This window comes from Acromyrmex echinatior, chromosome 16 (genome assembly GCF_024713525.1).
Source record: "Acromyrmex echinatior isolate Ae372 chromosome 16, ASM2471352v2, whole genome shotgun sequence".
NCBI classification, from domain to species: domain Eukaryota; kingdom Metazoa; phylum Arthropoda; class Insecta; order Hymenoptera; family Formicidae; genus Acromyrmex; species Acromyrmex echinatior.
In genome coordinates this window covers 1,801,245-1,820,786 of record NC_141867.1, presented here as the reverse complement: position 1 = coordinate 1,820,786, position 19,542 = coordinate 1,801,245, and the positions used below count along the sequence as shown (strand labels likewise).

The following is a 19,542-nucleotide window of genomic DNA, read 5'->3' as shown; positions in this document are numbered from 1 at the left end:
CTGGGACAGTAACGTACCAAAATATTTTCGCGAAAGACTTGAATATATACAGAGCCCTGATAATCTCGAAATAACGTATTATTTTCTGAGATCATGTGACGGTTTTTTAATGAATTTTATATACATCTGCTAGTCATCAAAGCAATTAGAATGTAGAGTATACTTTTGCATAAGTATATTATAAAACATATATGAGTGTTTTTGCGCACCTTTCCCTCTGCAATTTTTCAGCCTTCGTGGGTACAATTGGTAACAGGCCCATGTCTTCTCTGAAGATAATTTCAGGTTCATCAGATACCCCATATGTCTCGTCGATTGTCTTGAACGAGTCATCCCAGCGTGGGTCGACGTTGGCTGGTATAATGAATCCGATTATGGCGAGCCGGTTTAAACACTCCTCGAGGACGGAAGATACAGTGGCTGCTTCTAGCGGCGTGAATAGTGGAACTTCCATTTCCGCATTCTGCATTTCATCTTTTGATGTTTTCGATGACGGTATGTTTTTAGGCAATTCAGGAAGTTTCAAAATCATTTCAGACTCGATGAGATCTAATAACTAAAAAATAATAAATATCAAGTTCAGATTTAGATGATCTACAATTTACATCATCTAAATGTCAGATTCTTTGATAGAATTTATTATTATATATTATTTATAATTTTGTATACCATGTATTTTAAGATATATGTTAAAATGTATACTCCAGTTTTTTAAACATTTCTCGTATTATACGGTATATAAAATTACAAATAAAATATACGTAAAATAGATAAATTTGTATATATATATATATATACACATATAATTTAAACAAATTCGTGTATCACAATAATCTTACTTACTTTTTTATCCTTAACACCTATGTTAAAGATTTCCATTAAATTTTGGATAAACATGTCAAGGGATTTTTTCAACATTTTCTCGATGGTGTGTTCGTTTGTTGACTCATCATCAACATGGATTACGTTTCTATGATCTTGTTGAAAAGGTGATTTATTTAGAGCAATTTCTTTTTGAATTGTTTGCTCATCTTGAGTTATTTCCAGTTCATTTATCATATCGGGATATGCTAAAATGACAAATGTACATAATATTATACTATTTTATATAAAACACGAAGACAAATAAAAATTTAAGAAAGAGAATTAATTAATGTAACTAAATTAATATAACTAAATTATATTTCTATAGAAATGCGTGTAAATATTAGAGTAAGTTGATATTACTTATATCTGTTTAGAATTATATAGACAAATATATAGATTATGATTGAATAATCATTTTCCTAAAAATTATGATAGTATGGATATAATCAAGATATATATATTTTTTTATATCAGAAATAATTGCTGTTAGAAATTCAATCGTATTTATACAAACCTTATTATTATTATTATTTTCTATTATTTTTTCTCATCAATTAGAATATCTGCTAGAAATACGCAAAGCGTGAGTATACAAAATATTGGTACTGAAATCTTTGGTTTAATCTCTTCCCAAGTCATATTGCTAATTTTTTTTGATGTGTCAAGTTCGTAAAAATTTGAAAGTGTATAGGCAATCCAGAAACAAAACAGAATCAATAAACATATTCGTAATAGAGATGAAAAAATATTTTTGTTCTTGATGTTTATGTAGAAAATCATTTGTATTGAAAATAAAGATATATTTAGCAACAGTAATACAATTCGTCTACATAAAATACATGAAATAAATATACTTTATTATTTTTCATAAATATTTAAATATTTTTGAACACACAGTTATCTTAACTACTAAATTTTTGAATATGCTAAAGATATCTGCGATTGTATCAAGTCATTCTATACAAAATATAATTAATTTATGAAGATAAATTTTCGTTTTACATAGACGTATTTAAACTTTAATCAAACACATGTTTGTTTAATTTTTAATGCATACTTTCTTGTAGGAGAAATAAGATTAAATACAGAATTTAGTAGAAAGCTAATGCCAATTCAATTGTGAGTTTTAATTTAATTTATAAATTTTGGTTGAATATCGAATTACATACATGCAATACACTTGTATTTGTTCATGATATACAGCATATTCATAAATATACAATATATATTACAAGTTACATTTTAAATTTATAATACGCTAACAGTAAATATACAATCTCTTTGCAAAAATAATAATTGAGTATCAACATGATCTTATAATATACTGTTCAAAAGTATCTCGTTCTAATTACGCAAAAGCACATTATCTCTTTTCCTTATATCTTTTACGAAAAATAAACTTTAATTATTAAATCTTAAAATATGTTATAAGTTTCGTAGTTCAATAATACTTTGTGTATAATCGCTCGACTTTTCCTATTCTGTACATTTACTCCTTACAACTTCATTTTACATAATACAGCTATTGTCATGGTAATAATAATAATAATAATGTAACAGCCTTCGTAATCTCTACGCCCGTCCGTTTTATCACGTTTACATACATTACATTTCGATGCAGATTACCTGTAACTACGCGGCTGTAAAAGCGCATTAATGGTGATCGATATAGATTCACATTGCATATACATGTAAATTATGCATGCATATCTAATAATAAGGCGGAAGTATTGCGAGCGGAACTGGTAATTCTCTGTTATGAAGGCTTTATATTATGACGTCGAATACATAGCTTTTTTCATCGAAAATACTATTCTCTGTAAAATATTGTACGTCCTAAAAGCGTTTACATAAAAACAATAAATATTTCTAAAAACATAGACATTTTATACGAAATAACTAGTATACTCATGAGGCATTACACCTCTCCTAGGATAAAACGTATGACTTGTGGAGTATTCTAATAGGTTTGTAATCGAGCTCATATAGATATCAGCGAATCTAAACAGTCTTCTAGAGAAATAAGTCGGATTATGATATGTTCTGAACACCGAGCCGAATTGTTCGTTGAAGACAGATTTAATCTCGTTTCTTAATTGATCCCGTTCTCTCATCCATTCGTCCAATTCATTTTGCACTTCAGGTCCTTCATAATCCTGATGTTCCTCAATTAAACCGGTTAACATTTGGAGCCAGTTCGCGTTTTCTTTGAATTTCGGATCATTCAAGGTTTCGATTTCGTGCTGTAATACAATTTATATATTATACGTCATATGATTATATCTATACTAAATTCAACGTATCAATATTCTTTTGAAAACAGATTAGTTTCATACAAAAAAGACAAATAAAAATGTTGTTTAATTACCGTCAATTCTTTTATAATTGCTCCCGTTCGCCAGCCATGTTCTAAAGTCACGTCCGCCAGATCGCTGTATGGATGATCACCAAAATACAATACTTGATGTCCTCGCCATCCGGTCATATCTTGCAACTGTTTAACTGTTCCCTAAGTGTATTTCACGGTTAGTACAGTATTATTTAGCATAATCATAAATATATAATTTTTTAACATTGAAATAGAGAATTACCTCAAGATATATGATACCCTTGTTGAGTTTAGTGACTCTATCCCATAGTTGCGTCTGTTTAACTTCGTCGTAGATTCTCAAGGGGCGCGTTTCTTCAGTGAAAAATTTTGGTTTTCTCGCTTGAACAATTACTACGTCGAAGTAATTCTTCCAATTTTCGCCAACCAGAAATTGCATTCCGTTGTTACTGTAAAAGTCATGTCAATCATTGTATAATAATTATTATATGCATAATAGATTTCGTTTAATTTAAGATTGCTAATACTTGAGAAACATACACGAAATGAAAAGGACTGTTCGTGACCAGAAACGTCTTTTTGCCGGCATTTCGAAGTCGATCGAAAAATCTCCTTAAATCTTTATTCTGTTCCAAGTATTCAGACACATTTTGCACTACTAGTTGATGCATTATAGGATGGCAACTTTGCACAGAGTTCTATAAATATCGTATAAAATTCGTTACGATAGCAATTAGCAAGATTATATTTTGATTGTTCACCTTAACGTCTCTGAACAGTATCTCCGGATGATAATCAATGTGATTCTGTAGAAAATACTCCGTGACATTACACAATAGACATATTTCCGGCACCGAAAACAAATCGGCTAATTGCACCATTTTCGAGCGATGTACAGCATCCTAAACAAATAAATGTCAGAATTTAGAATATTTTCAAAAATTTATATATATGTATATACAAGTATATATATATATATATATATATATATATATATCGCGAATATAAATATATATTATACTTGCCTTCTGTATCGTGATCGAAGCAATTCATCGTTCAAAAACACACATGTTGATACATGCAAAAACAGAGAACGAGAGACATTTAATACATTAAGATTTTTCTTTACAAAAACGTACAAATCGTGAAAAATATCGCTGCTTCTTTTTGCCGCGGTATAAAAAAGAGAGAAGACGAGAAATGTTTTAATATTTAGAAAAATAATTAAAAATAATTAAGCATAGAATTGTTCAGTTACGCAACAAATCACATCGTCGATATTCAAAAATTGTGAAGTACTTCTCGTACCTTGAATTTACTGGCTTTAAGCAAATCATGCCGTGCTCGTTTTCTTATTAAAAAGAAATAACATGTGTTGTGTGCTTTAAGCTTTCAAGTGCTATACATAATTCACTAATTTTCCCATTTTATCATCGTTATTCGATAATGAACTCACATAAGAGTGTTTATGGGGTGCCTCCACATAAGCTATCGGTATTATCCTGTTCTTGTAGATTCGAAGAACCTCTTCATCGGGTACGGGATGCAAGCCACGATAAACGGCCCCCAATTGAATTTGCAAGAAGCTGTCGAGTTTCAGCAGGAGACCTTTCTCGATGTCGTAATGGAGGCCGCGAACGGCGAAATTTTCTCTGTACTCTAGATTGGCAATTCCCTCTGGATACTGGAATAATTAAGCTTGTTTAAGTGAACTTCAAGATGAAATTCTAATCAGTTGTAATTGTCCTTTGATTTCGGGAGAAATTTTGAGGAGCTGTCCTTTAAGGAGAAAAGACAAGCTCTGCGTATTATTACACATTTAATTCTTTTACCTTTCACTAAAGCAGAAACTAAAGCTTTTACTAAAGTTTTCAATAAAGCACCAAAACTATTTTTCACAATTAAATAATGTTTATCTTGAAAATGATAAAAAAATTTGCAATACATACGAAATATGTTTCTTTTAATTATTAAACATATTTGACCAAAGACATTTTAATTATATTTTTTTTGCATTATTACAAAAAGTTGATTCTAGATTTTATTCAAAGAAGCAAAAGAATTGCATATATAAATACTACATATTTTATCGATTTGATTAATCCAGCAAATTTATCACAAAATAGAGACCTTATATTTTTTAATAAGCATATCACGACCCAGGCTGTAAAGCAAGTAATCCATGGATGGCTTGTAACACGCCAGCGTGTAATCGTAATCAAATCCATAGACCTGGACCTCTTTCAAATCGAGCTCGTTGCAAGCAAACACGCCTTTGGGATTTACATCTTGCGGCAATTTCTTTGCTATAAAATTATGACAATGAAAATTAATCCGGAAAATCTGAAGAGAAAAAGATGCTGAGCACCTAAGCTACGTTAGGTCTGAGCATGTATTTTAAATACTTTTATTTGAAACACAGTATTTGCAATATAAGTATTTTGTATTTAAAATCGAAAAGTTTTTTATATTTTGTAATTCAAAAATTCAGTAAGATTGATCGTCAATCTTATAGTATTTAAAATACAAAATACAATACTTTTATATGATTCCATGTATGAAATACAAAATTTGCATATGCTTCGCTGAAATATCAAATGTAAAGTTGTCTTACAACTCTCTTAACTTTTATTTTTCAAAGAAAAATATTTCAAATACATGCCCAGGCCTGTCTAACGTGATAAGAGGTGAACGGCGCGATGAAGGACTTTGTCCCTCTCTGAGAATTGGAAATGGATCGGTATCGCTCGCATCCGATCTTAATTTCGCGCGAGCTCGAGTCCTCAATTGGAATGAACTACAGTTATTACTCTTCCAGACCTAACTGGCGATCAATTTGTGCGTCGGTGCTCCCGTTTCGTTCTATAGATGCGCGCGATACAGGCCGATTTTCACTGTCCTAGATTTTTCTGCCCGGCACATTCGTCGCCTCCTCTCATCTATGCCGTGAGAGACCGATCTCCGCGATCTAAAATCTAATCCGCTCTTTGGTCGCCCTCCTTACGCTGTTTTTCGTCAGCAGAGTAATTAATTAAGACGCGGGAATGTTGGGCGAGCCAAGAGACGTGGCGGATATCCTCATCAATAATTTATGTACTTTTCCTGTTCACTCGCTCAAATAATTTGCTCGATGTGGCTTCAGCACGTCGTTATCTCACGAGCCGTCCAATTGCGACGATAAATACAGGCTACGGCTCGTAAGTTTGTCAAGCAGCCGGAGATACACGGGCATTTAATATTGAAATTTCGTGAGACTACGTTTTACTGTGTTCTTCGCACCCGCGACAAATTTATGTGAATGTGCATCGGTCCGTTTTTTTTTCTCCTGGCATGCTTCCCGTTTCTTTAATTTATCGAAGCTCCGCAATTCATAAATAATATATATTCGCTAATTCCTGTAATTACGATAAGATATGCACCGCTTGTACTTATTTATATGTACATATACAGGAGATAGTTACAAAAAACGCGAATATCTGAGAAGTATCTATTTACTTGTTTTATTAATAAAAAGTTGGCCCATTATTTGTTTAAATCTAGAGATTCTATCCTTGTTAAAATATAGTTGAATAGGATAGTAACTGCTACAATGCAATAATCCTTTTATATTATACCATTCTTCTAGCAGAAGTCTTCTAATTGCTTAAAAGATGTTGAAGAAGAAAATCCTTTGTATAACACAGTTTGCAAAGAAACCTAAGGGCATCCTAAAGACGTCTTAAAGACGTAATAAGGACTCTCTAAGACGTCTCTTGGAAAACTGTGTTGTTTCTTACTCTGTGCTTCAAAACCACAAATATTGCGAAATATGTAATAATATGTTAATTGATATTTAAATCAGGCATTGATAAAAAAAAAATGGAAAAATAATTAAATTTTGAAGAATAAAGAGTTCTTTTGAAAAATAAAATAAAAAGAAAATTTTCTTCTCAAATATCATTTATATAAGCAATTGAAAGATATATTCTATTAAAGCGACAGTACAATATTAGATCTATTCAAGATAGAATAGTCACTCAACGAGTGGCTATTCAAATAATAATAGAATGTGTATTAAAAGCAAATGATGGGCCAATCTCTTATTAATAAAACAAGTAAAATAAATAGCGTTTTTCCCAGAGCTTCATAATTTATGTTATTAATCTTTTCTATTTATAATGCCTATTTATATATGGGAACTTTTTTAGACCCTGCAGTGAAAGAAATATTAGAAACAGAAATAAACGTTGAATATTAAAAATTAAAAAAATTAGGAAATGAATATAGAAACATAATGTATACAATAGATACGAATAAGATATAAGACATATTCTGATTACATATATTATAAAGCTGCAAATTCCAATATTCTGGAAGTATTGAAAATCTATAGCGCACGTAACATATAATATAAGGTGCGTTCCGAGTTGCGCATAAAGCGCATGTATGATGCATCATTGTTTTTGTTGTTCACCAAATAATAAAGAAGGATAAAATGATACGCTTTATACGTAACTCAGAGCGCATCCATAAATTTTCAATACGCAGCGAATATCGAAACGTAGTCCAGATTATGTTTTATATCGTTTTTATTTGTGTCTATTATGTATTTCTATATAAATATATATTCATTTATTTTTTTTTACATTTATCTAATAAATAATTTCTGTTCCTAATATTTTTTCCCATTGCATGCAGAACCTTACATATTTTTAATTGAAACAATCTGCATTTTTCAGATCGCGTTAAATTAAAAGACTAAGTCTTTTTTTCTTTTTAAATTTTTAAGTACAGCAATTATGAATTTTTATCTTCTAATTCCAATTTCCTGCTTAAAAAAACAATGAAGATGCAGTCAACAATAAAGAATGTTCAATATTCTTCAAGAATGCGTCGTAAACAACAAGCAAAAGCTATAATTGTGCTAATATCGCTAATTCAAGTGTTCTCGGACACGTGTATTCGAGTGCTTGGCGACCGGCCATTCGATGGCGAATTTTGTCGCATCGTTGCATACGTAATCGTATCACATGCGTCTCTCAGAACTATCGGATCCCGTCGCGGCTTCGCTGCAGCAAAGACGCATAACGGCGCGTCATCACTCTCGCAGAGAGAACGATCGATCCGCGTGCCAATAATTCGTTCGGCATGCGCGCCATGTCAAGGTCGCGCAAGCGCACGTGTCCTATCGATATATCGAATCGCCGAGCGCATGCGCAGCACCCTTCGCGCTTGTGACGAAAGTACACAAACACAGACGCAGGCGAAGGACACGCACGCAGGTGACGCGCGATCGACGCGATACTGACATGGCCGTAGCCACAGTATGTTGACCACTCACACTTGCACTTCTCGAGCATTCTCAGGTAATTCTCACGCAGGTCCTCGCGCGATACCTGACCACGGTTGAGGGCGCGATCGCCCACCGCGCGTCTGGACGTTCCATGCGGTCCAGGGAGCGCAAACGACCGTGTTCCGATGACGCGGCGCGATGTTGCGACGAACCTCGCGTACAACATTACGGACGATTGGCGGACACGCGACGCAAACCACCGCTGCGCCGTGCGGCGATTGGCCGCACCGCGCGGGCGGCCGGTTTGAATTGGGCCGCCACAGCTTACCTCGCGCCTCTACCTTCTCCATGAACGTGGTGATTTATTAGACGCGGCGTAGGCTGAAGTTTGCCGCGAGACGCGGACGAAGTCGAGCGATTGGTCGCGTCATTCGATCACTTGTTTCGATATACGTGACGCGATTGAGCGTTACTTTTGTATCTCGTTCGCTATTGAACGACTGAATCTCCTTCTTCGTCTTCATCGTGCCCGTGACGTTCCCTTCAATCATTTGTTGCGTTCGTGCCTCCAACGTCATTAGTGCAGCATCGTTTCGTATACTTTGCACGATATATAGATCGTAAGATATATAGATTTATATAATAGAAGGGTTATTTGAGCGTGTTAACTGCTATTTATACTCAATGAATTTAAACGAGATATGCTGCGTTTGCAATGACGATGGTGTGTCGAAATCAGCGCTTATATTGCGCGAATGCGAAGGATATTTACAAGACGACTATTATGAAGGTAATGTTTCAAACATATAGGAGAAAGTTCTTTGAAATTTTGAAAAATCTTTAATTATTGGATATTAGTTTCGATTTACAAAAATATAATTTTGAAATTCTTGCTACGTAAGAAATTTTATTGAACATTTAAAAATCTCGCTTTATATATGATATTAGTTAATTGTTTTTTTTTATTTTGCGAAGTAATTTTAAAATTAGATGCTCACTTCAGCAATTTGTAATTAATAAAATAAAATAGAATCATTAATATAAAATTTATTTACATTATACATTTATATTATACATATATATTTTAATTATTATATTAATAATTAATAGTATATTATTATATATAACAAATTATTATTTGCTACATGTATTCTAATTTTTCTATTGTTTTATTTATTATACAACATATAAATTATAAATGGAATTTTATTCTGATACTAATTAAGTATATGTACAATAGTGTCTAAATGGGTTCAAATTATTTTTAAACGAATTTCGAAACGGATTTCTAAGTGGGTCATCATAGATTGAATCACTGATAAATTATAATAAAATATTTTATTAATTATCAATTATCTTAAAATGATAATCTTTATTCATTTCTATATATGTCTTTCTAAACTTGCTGCGCGTATGTCTTTTATTCGACATTCGACTTAAATACTTGTTCAAATATATACAGAAATGCTCCGTTTTTTTTATTTTATCTTCGAGTCACACAAGTCGATTTCAAGTTGTTAAAATACGATCCACCGTGATTAAATGACTCTAATTACAGCCAAACGTTGGAAATGCTCGTTTTTAGAAAGTTGATGAATTCGTTCATGAGATCTATATGGTAAGGCAATTGTTTCTCTTCCCCTTGCTTAATATTTACTTCATGTTAAGTCCGATAAATGGGTTAATTGTTGCACATGAGTTTCCTACCTTAACTGCGTGATTTGAATGCAGCAGTCGGTGAGTTTCTCTGTGCAAGAGGTAAATACCCGAGGCTCGTTATATTCGCACAAGGTGTTCCTGGTGCAGGCGATGTACAGGGACATTCTAGGATACTTAGCACACATCCGATTCTAATCGCGAGAGATTCGCGATTTATGTTGCTCCCAACCGGTACGAAGAGCCCCTGGCCGATTCTACGCCTCCGTATTTAATAGGTGGTCATGAACTTATTGATGATGTGATTAACGATCGTTCATCGTTCGCTGTTTTGCTCGTCGTGTCCATTCTGTCGATCCGCATGCTGCATCCGCATGCTGCATCCCTGTTACCGGCATTCATGATTTTATTATGGAAACTGAATCACTGAAAAAAATTTGTTGAATTTTAACGCATCCTTTGGATAGTACAATATAATATCAGGTCATATCTTCGAAAATGCATCGTCAAAAAATTACTACGTAAAACGCTTGGGAATTATTTCTTTATAATTACTCATAATTATTCTATTTCTCGTTAACGATAACATTATTTTTGGATAATTATTTGCCTTTTTCTATTCGGTCGCTCCCTACTCTATATTGAGAAAAAAGTATTTGACATTTACTATATAATTGCATGGTAAAATAATTATAATTAGGAGCTCTATTTTTACTATAATGTTAGTAATAATTTCATTTATAGTTATACAAAACAAATATATTGTATATAGCTGGTACTAAAAATGACTACAAATTGAAGTTAAAATATGATAATTACAATCTTTTTTTTCACAGTGTATCTTTTTTTTTCACTAAAAAAAATACTAAATTTTTAAAATAAATTTTTAAAATTTAAAATATTTTTTTGAATGGTTCTAAGTAAATATTTACAACGTATTTATTGGATACAAAAATCATTAATTTGATTAATTATCATTTTTTATCCAGTAAATATTTACTGTAAGTAATTGTTTCCTTAATACTATTCGAAGAACCATATATATATATATATATTTCTTCGAATAGTATTAAGTAAACAATTACAGTAAATATTTACTGGATAAAAAATGATAATTAATCAAATTAATGATTTTTGTATCCAATAAATACGTTGTAAATATTTACTTAGAACCATTCAAAAAAATATTTTAAATTTTAAAAATTTATTTTAAAAATTTAGTATTTTTTTTAGTGAAAAAAAAAGATACACTGTGAAAAAAAAGATTGTATTAGGTGTTGGAATTAATTCGTAGCGTTTTTAATGAAAGAATGTTATTTATTTCACATGAGCATTAAAAAATACATTAATGAAAGTACTTCCTATCACTTGTAAAACGCTACGAATTAATTCCAACATCTAATAATTATCATATTTTAACTTCAATTTGTAGTCATTTTTAGTACCAGCTATATACAATATATTTGTTTTGTATAACTATAAATGAAATTATTACTAACATTATAGTAAAAATAGAGCTCCTAATTATAATTATTTTACCATGCAATTATATAGTAAATGTCAAATACTTTTTTCTCAATATAGAATAGGGAGCGACTGAATAGAAAAAGGCAAATAATTATCCAAAAATAATGTTATCGTTAACGAGAAATAGAATAATTATGAGTAATTATAAAGAAATAATTCCCAAGCATTTTACGTAGTAATTTTTTGACAATGCATTTTCGAAGATATGACCTGATATTATATTGTAAATTAAAAACATTAGACTGGTGCAATAAGTTTGTTCGTTTTTTATCAAGCACTTTATAATAAAATTAGAAAGTTCTTTAAAAAGAAGAATGACAAATATTTCAGATGAAAAAGAGAAATGCGCGAATTGCGCGATGGAGCAATATTGCTCCGATTTTATTTTTAACTCTATTTGACAAATATAAAGAATTCTGTGCAAAAATTTAATATTTCGTAACGTAATATTTTTTTCTTTATTTTTTTTTTCATCTTCGACGCGATACATACACTAATATTGATGCAACATCAGCAATTCATGCTCGCCGATTAAAGAAAGAAATATCGCGTCATGAAGCTAATAATCTCGTCGGATAACAGCGTCTTACGATATCCAAAAATGATTATTCACTGCTTCCTGATTGATGGATGTCGAAAGCTACAATTTTCTAACATCTCCGCGTATAACCATTCTGCCACCACCGGTGGCACGCGACCTCGTTGCCTTAATCTAACGTATCTTCGATATCCTCGGTCGTCGCACTCGGTCGAAAAAAGTGTTTAGAATATGTGATTATAATTGCATAATAAAGTAATTGTGATTAGAAGCTCCATTTTTGTAATTATTATTACTAAATAATGTTAGTAATAATAACTATACATATATGTAGTTCTCTCATATAATATGAAAAAATTGTACAGATTGTGATAATTTTAAATATTAATACAGTAAAGCATCAAGATATAAATGGTAAATAAAATAAACATTTTTATTGCAATTACAGTGAATACAAACCATTTTCTTAAATTTACTTATATTTGTGGCAATAATAACTAAAAAATATGTTAAGGAAAAAAATTTTTAAACTAAAGATTTTTAAATAATGCATGTGTGTGATTATTATTAAAACTGATTATATTAATTACATGATTAAAACAATTATAAATATATAGTTGTCCCCCACAAATAACCATAGCTAAATATAGTAATTACAATAATTTTGTTCTCAGTGTACTTTTCTAATAATGTCTCCGATCATATGTACATGTCGCGTCTTTGCCGTTATCTCGAATGATCGATCTTTTTGGCATAGGATACGATGTGTCTATTATATGTCGCGCTGTTACATAACATTTTCCCCGCATTAATCTTGGTGTGTATGCGCTGCTGGTATTCTGGGTGATAAACAAGCAACGCGGAAATATGTGTACAACGACACGCAACGCATATTTTACATACACTTTCTCCCTTATGATTTGAAAAAATTGATATTTAAATATATAATTTTATGCTGTTATAAGCGCACATTTTGCACATAAATATTCTCTTTTTTTTACGGGGTCCCCATCGGTCAAAATAACGCAGATAAAATTACGGATTTTTGTGAACGGCTTTTCGAACTATTGGTCGTCGAATTTGTACTTCAAATATACAATTCCATGGAACAATCGAATTTTACGTTGTAACAAAGTATACATGTACTGCCACGATATTCTCTGTAAAATTTCCCACATGTATCCCGGGATATCCCTGAGGCGTTGAATATACATCCCGCTGTCTATATATTGACAGTTTCAACAGAATCAATGTGCATACGTTGTTGCTGCTGAAGACTCGCCCGTACGATCGCCGATTTCATATCCGCAAATATTGTGTCATGTTAAAAATAGCAGCTTAACTTTCCACTCCTTTACGGAGGGCAATAATCATTATATGTTCGCGACTTTCTACGTAATTCGGCGCCTCTCACCGTGACTCCACCCTTCCGCTGTATCATCATTATTTCCGATCAATATCAGTTGTTTCCGACATTCTTAATTGCCCTAGACATACTATGGAACTGTTTAGTATGGATTCCTATTCTGTTTTTCTTAGAAAACACAATAGAAATTAGGACTAATAAACTTTGAAGCTAAGACATTAAAGACTTCAATGATCGAAGCCTCGAATGTTCGAACCTCCGAAACTTCAATGCTTCGATCAAAGAATAAAAAATATACAATTATTAATTTAATATAATTAATATGACACATATATTTTCATTAAAAAATATACAAATATATCACGAATATATTCTCATTTTTTTCTATTCGCACAAATATATTTTTCGAAGGTTCAAAGGCATATCTGAACTTCGACAGTTAATTAATTCAAAGCTTCATATCTTCGAAGTTGTCAAATATAACAGTTCTAATAAAAATCTAGGAAATAATCGAATAATTCGAATCGGAATCCATTCCAAACATTCCATAATATGTTATTTCCACTGAATGGTGCTGAATACGCGATGAATATTAATTTATCACAAACTTGTTGGAAAAAAAATTAGATATATTGTCTTGAAAAAAGGTATTTGTCTTTCACGAGATAAACGAGATTTGTCGAGCGACCTACGAATGACCGTTATGGATAAATTTTTTTATCAAATTGCTTATGCACGACTCGTTATATCACAGCAATACTACTATCACATAGATGTAACGAGTTATGTGAGTGGATATGCTAATCAGCTGATAATTATGTGGTTGCAATTTTCAACCTGTATTAATCTGTTACTTAATGGTTCACACTAACTTTAGCTTGCGGTCATTAAAGCGATACATTTCTTCGCGGATCGTCGGATTTGCAGCAGTACTTGCACGCGTTCATTAATTAAGTGGGAAATAAACGAGCGAGAGTCACGGATAAGATTCAGCCAACTGGTTTAAGCTAGCTTGCCCGCCTTTTCCTTTTACAAAAACGAATTACGGCTGTTCTAGTTATTTATAGGGATACTTTTCACAATAAATTTTTATTGATCAAGTTTCCTCGTGTAAGTATTCTTTTTAAATTAAATATGGGAGAAACAATGTGTCACGCTAGAATTCTATGTTCTCGGACATACTTTGGACGTATTTGTAATTTCAAGCGAAAAATGATAAAGGAGTGCAACTATTTAATTTATGCACATAATGTAATTGGAACGTTCAGCCGGAAAATGATGTTTTTAAGATTTTCTCATGAATGCGCGATTCGTGTATGCACTTCCTGCGTAAACGGAGCCACGTTTCCCATCACACGGATGACTTCCTGACTCGGTTTTTTTTTTATCACGCTCGCCTCTCAGCTCCTTATAGTTTTCTAACAATCGCTTGTATTTGTCTTCCCGTAGACAAAGGTTAATTGCAATCGGAGGGACCGTGTTAATGATGTCTGGAGACTTCGTGCTCGCAAGAGTTTCACCATTTGCGATAATACAATGTAAGGCCGGGCTAATGGTGCAAAATGCGTTTGAGGCAAACGAGTTTTTGATTTAATCGAGCGACGATGATCGGCCGGAAATAGAAACGCTTTAACATTTGATATAAATACCCACAACGAGAGCTTCAAATAAAAAAAAAAATATATAAAAAAGAAATTGAAAAAACGCACGAAAGATATAAAAAGCATAAAATGCTCGTTTTAAAGCACAAAATAAAATCGCGTTACGATAAAATGTAAAGCTGTGCTCACTTTACCGTGCACTCATGACGAATATTTCAAAAATAAAATTTGACATTTTTTTCTCGGTTTTCAAAGCTACTTGCGAATGATCTACAGCATCGAATTAATTCTGTGTACAGTCATATAACTTTTACATGAAATTTTTTATCGAGACACTACGCTTTCCGCAATTCTTCATTATACGTATCTACTGTTCCGAGATGCAATATAGCAACAATAAAATTTATTTGTCTGTTGAGGAACCCGCGATTAAATGCTAGACCGTTAAATCGTTTCAGTAATCGTTTCCTAAATTCGTCTTTGGGGAACGGAGAGTACTCAGAGCAATGGAAATCGCTTTAGGGTTCACATACAATTAATGCTTATTTTCTACGGTCTAACGTAAACGCGCGATACGTAGAATCACCTATGGGGACGTGTGCGAGCGTGTGCATACGCGAATGTGTGCACGCAAACGGCAAAGGTGGCGAAGAACGCAGATTGCTAAAGGCGCTGTTCCGGTGACCTACTCCGCGATTATCACTCACTGTGGCCGATCGCCGATGCAAGTGCGTGAGCGTTAACTAGTGTTGCCAGCTACACCGCGCCACGGGAAAAGGAGGACGCCATGCGGGGACGTAATCGCGTAAATGTCGTCACGAGTTGTCTCGTGTCGAGCCCTTTCCCGGCGCGATCACGGCAGGTGCATTGAACCGATGTTTCTGTGTGTCTCCGGATCTCCGGATCGCGATTTGTTTCCATCTATGACCTTACCCGGCGCGATTTACCGTGACTTCGTGTCACAAACTGCAATTAATTTCTTACTTAGCACTAACGTGCGACATACATAACATGTCGACGAGACAACTGTTATGAAAAATGAAATAAATAATATAAAGTCCTGTAATAAGATTAATTAATGTTGCCTAATAAAATGCTTCGAAAGTGGCAATTAATTTACTCTTTCCCTGATGATTTATCATTTTATTCTCAGTTATGATGCAACAAATTATTTCAGTTTTATATTTTGAAAATCGCTTTACCTTAGAAATTTTTATCTGCACAGAATGACTTTGTTGAAGTATTTATTTAGCTGGAAACAAAATTTAGCTGGATACAGATCTGAAAACAATTTTGTTAAATCATCAAAATAAAAGGAACTTTTGACATGATGAACAATGCAAAAAGTTTAGCAACTAACTCAAGTGTCTTAAATAATTTTGTATTTAGCTTTTAGATAATTTTTTCCTATCTAATTTTTAAATTTCAACAAGCTGTTCTTTCCGTGTGTTCACAAATAATAACATAATTTCATTAAAATATGTAATTTCTCGTGTGAAGTATAAAGTTAATTTCGTGATATATACGAAATATAATTTTTTAAAGTCGCGTTAATATCCTTTCGGTTTTCAAATATATAATACACAAATTTGTCAACTCGTACGAATTATGGCGCGTTTGAATTAAGTCGACAGAAAAAAAAAATCGTTATACCTCTCGTTATACTTCTACTTCTTGTTATTAAGCGAATGATGAATCCGGATCGCTGGCCAATAACCAGATACCGCTGATTTCTGGCAAGTGCCCGCAGAGAAAGTATGGCCGATCGAATGATGTTGCGATCGATCCAGGCGGCGAAGCATGACCGATTCGCGAATCGAATGTATTCCTTGATCGCGAAACGCTTTTTGCTTGTCTCACATTTTAGCCTATTATCCGCGCGTTTACCGTAACCGTTGATTTCTTGTTTTTTTTTCAACACAGCTGTTACAAAGTATGTGTGAGTAGCTCTCTTAAGCGCAACACTATATTTACGTATCTTTTAACGAGCCGTATCTTAAAGCTTCGGAGGCCATCAAACGTTAAGATATTAGTTGATGAGTTGAAAATTCATAAATTAGCTAATTCATTGCGAGCGTTTGATGACGGAACAAAAAATAATCTTTGGTATATTAATAATTAAATTTAGATTCTAAAAAATAAATTGATAAGATAAATGCTTTTCAGAACCGTACAAGTTATTAACATTCCTCAGTATACAAATTATATTTCATAACGTCAAAATAGTCATTTTGACTTTCTTTTAACTTGGTTCGTTTCTTGAGTTAATTATAAAAAAATTGCATAAGAAATAGATAAGAGTTTGATAAGAGTTTTATTCAGTGGCTGAAGAAGTTTTGCTAGTAAAAATAATAATATGCGTTAATAGTTATTGTTTAGCATATTTTTATTATATTATTATAATTAAAATACTGTATAGTCCATTTATTGCCTGTTTTTATCAATTTCAATAAATATGTTTATATTTTGCGCATCTTTTATGAGCAATAATTAAGGTAAAGGTTCACATTTTGATTTTGATCCTAAGTAGTTTTACTTTTCATTGTTATTAAACAGAGCTAATATAACTGTTTGGTTAATTGCTCAAAAAAATACATGAAATTTCTATCAGAAAAATACGACATACTTTTGTCGAATTCGGCAAATGAGGGCATTGTTTGGAGGCTACTTAACATATATTTCCAAGTTGTTTGCACAATCATGGCCGCGACTTTCTTATCGTGACGTCATACATTTATCGCGAAACAGCGTGTGAGGAATTGAGCCTTCCAGTATGTTTTGTTGCCTGCTCCCTTGTTCGCCACCCTTGCAGGTTGCGGTGTACGTTATCTTGCATAGTTTAAAGCTCGTTGTGCAGGTTTGACGTCGCCCGAGACAAGCGCATGCGGAATGATTGATCTCAATGGAGGTATAGATAGCGAAGAGACAACTCGGTACAATGATTCCTTAACGTTAGTTGCACGCGGCAAAATACATGGCGAGAAAATAGCACGGTATTTATCAGCCAAACAAACTTGCAACAAAGCAGGCAAGGCAACCTGCAATTAACCATCTCCAGCAGGAGAAGCAGGCATGGTAGAATGTACAATAGACTGCAAGGAAGTTGTCCTTCCTGCCCAAGTGGAAATTCTTATTACGCATTGCTTTAACTGATCTTGCTTTACTTCTCAAATAATGTACAAACTTTACGTTGCATATAACCTGCGATATTTTTTGAAAATTCCTCGTGATACTTATCAATTGCGAAAAATCTTGGAAGTCTGTTAGAATTAAAAGAAGCTTTTTTTAAAATAAATTTAATACTAAAACCGTAGTAATAGTGTCTTTCTAGATGACCTGCCAATTTTTTTTTGTATTAAAATTATTTATGTTTACATATTTTCAATATTCTATAACAGTCATAATATAAACAAATTGAAATGATTAGCAGAGCCAAAATGGTACCATCGATCCCCATTAAATGCTTTTGAAAAGGTAGAGGTAAACGGTATTTTGTCGTTTGAAGATGTTACGAGTAAATTGTGATTCGGATATAATGAACGTGCTAACACACATGGACACGCGGAGCCGAGGAATTCTTTACGAACGTTTGCCAAGTTGAAAAATAACCTTGACCCAGTCTTGTAAACGCATGCCTGGTCGTTGTATCTGGAAATAGTAATTTTACGATCAGCTCGCTCTCGAGACAATTCATTTTTGCACGTTCAAACCGCAACTGGTACAATAGAAACGCATCAACGCGTTGACGTAAGATGTTTAGTCACAGACGTCTCATTGACTGAAACAATTGTCACGTTTTGTCTTACACGATATGAGGCAACAGTTAATGGTTGGGAAAAAAACCTTAACTTTTCAAATGAACACACGCAGTAGAAGATAGTTTACAATTGTACTTCTTTCAGTATGAACGATCGATCGTAACTCTAAATTTAATGATAAAGTACTCAAATTTGTATAAATATAATTATAAATCTCTGAGTAATTATGTGAGTCATGATTAAATGATGAATGACGTGCATTAAACAATCTAGCAATATTTATAGCATTTATGTTTATAATATTCTCTTTCGATACAGTTGATATCGAAAGAATTAATTTTCGATTAAAATAGAAATCTATTTAATCACCTATTAATTAAGCTCTCAAAACAGTTATCATATTATCGGCATTTCATTATTGTTTATTAAGTTTTAGATTTTTTGGAAGACATTAAAAATTAAACAAAAAAATTGTAAAGCGTGACGCAAACTGCGAAGAATATTAACGTACGTTTTGAGCAAGATATTAAAGCTAATTAACGAAATACCTTCTCTCGATTACACAGGTGCGTTATTTATGCTCATCGCAGTGGCGCAGTGCTATAATAAATAATTTCGATAAAAGGGC

The 19,542-nt window shown here is 32.7% G+C and overlaps 3 protein-coding genes across 6 annotated transcripts in view; 1 reads left to right on the top strand and 2 right to left on the bottom strand.

Annotated features, from left to right (window-relative positions):
* Positions 1–5: 5 nt before the first annotated feature.
* On the bottom strand, positions 6–1,510 carry LOC105145065 (uncharacterized). The gene is made up of 2 exons (XM_011054394.2): positions 844–1,510; positions 6–556 (listed from the first exon to the last, which is right to left on the bottom strand). The coding sequence occupies exons 1-2, from the start codon at positions 1,057–1,059 to the stop codon at positions 179–181; spliced, it is 594 nt and encodes a 197-aa protein (XP_011052696.1). The 5' UTR covers positions 1,060–1,510; the 3' UTR covers positions 6–178.
* A 136-nt stretch (positions 1,511–1,646) lies between these two features.
* Positions 1,647–8,790, bottom strand: Nt5c (5' nucleotidase C). 4 transcript variants are annotated; one of them, XM_011054395.2, is made up of 8 exons: positions 8,517–8,790; positions 5,327–5,502; positions 4,653–4,880; positions 3,958–4,098; positions 3,737–3,894; positions 3,459–3,645; positions 3,236–3,376; positions 1,647–3,110 (listed from the first exon to the last, which is right to left on the bottom strand). In XM_011054395.2, exons 1-8 carry the CDS (start codon positions 8,692–8,694, stop codon positions 2,754–2,756), a joined length of 1,566 nt encoding a protein of 521 aa, XP_011052697.2. In that variant the 5' UTR covers positions 8,695–8,790; the 3' UTR covers positions 1,647–2,753. The 4 variants fall into 4 exon arrangements, with proteins under 4 accessions (XP_011052697.2, XP_087270456.1, XP_087270458.1 ...); XM_087414330.1 differs by lacking the exon at positions 8,517–8,790 and adding an exon at positions 7,882–8,510; XM_087414332.1 differs by lacking the exon at positions 8,517–8,790 and adding an exon at positions 8,193–8,510.
* A 39-nt stretch (positions 8,791–8,829) lies between these two features.
* The window catches only part of dyl (transmembrane protein dusky-like), a 54,189-nt gene continuing 43,476 nt past the window's right edge, over positions 8,830–19,542 (top strand). Inside the window, exon 1 of the mRNA XM_011054399.2 lies at positions 8,830–9,258. The gene's annotated coding sequence lies outside the window, so the exon portion shown is untranslated. The remainder of the gene's footprint in view (positions 9,259–19,542) is intronic.

Excerpts from the sequence above, each read along its gene's own strand:
- LOC105145065 (XM_011054394.2), bottom strand. The coding sequence starts at position 1,059 with ATGATAAATGAACTGGAAATAACTCAAGATGAGCAAACAATTCAAAAA. Across the intron at positions 557-843 it reads TAGGTGTTAAGGATAAAAAA|TTATTAGATCTCATCGAGTC; the intron begins GTAAGTAAGATT and ends ATTATTTTTTAG.
- Nt5c (XM_011054395.2), bottom strand. The coding sequence starts at position 8,694 with ATGTTGTACGCGAGGTTCGTCGCAACATCGCGCCGCGTCATCGGAACA. Across the intron at positions 4,881-5,326 it reads TGCTTATTAAAAAATATAAG|TATCCAGAGGGAATTGCCAA; the intron begins GTCTCTATTTTG and ends TAATTATTCCAG. Across the intron at positions 4,099-4,652 it reads CACCCCATAAACACTCTTAT|GATGCTGTACATCGCTCGAA; the intron begins GTGAGTTCATTA and ends TTATTTGTTTAG.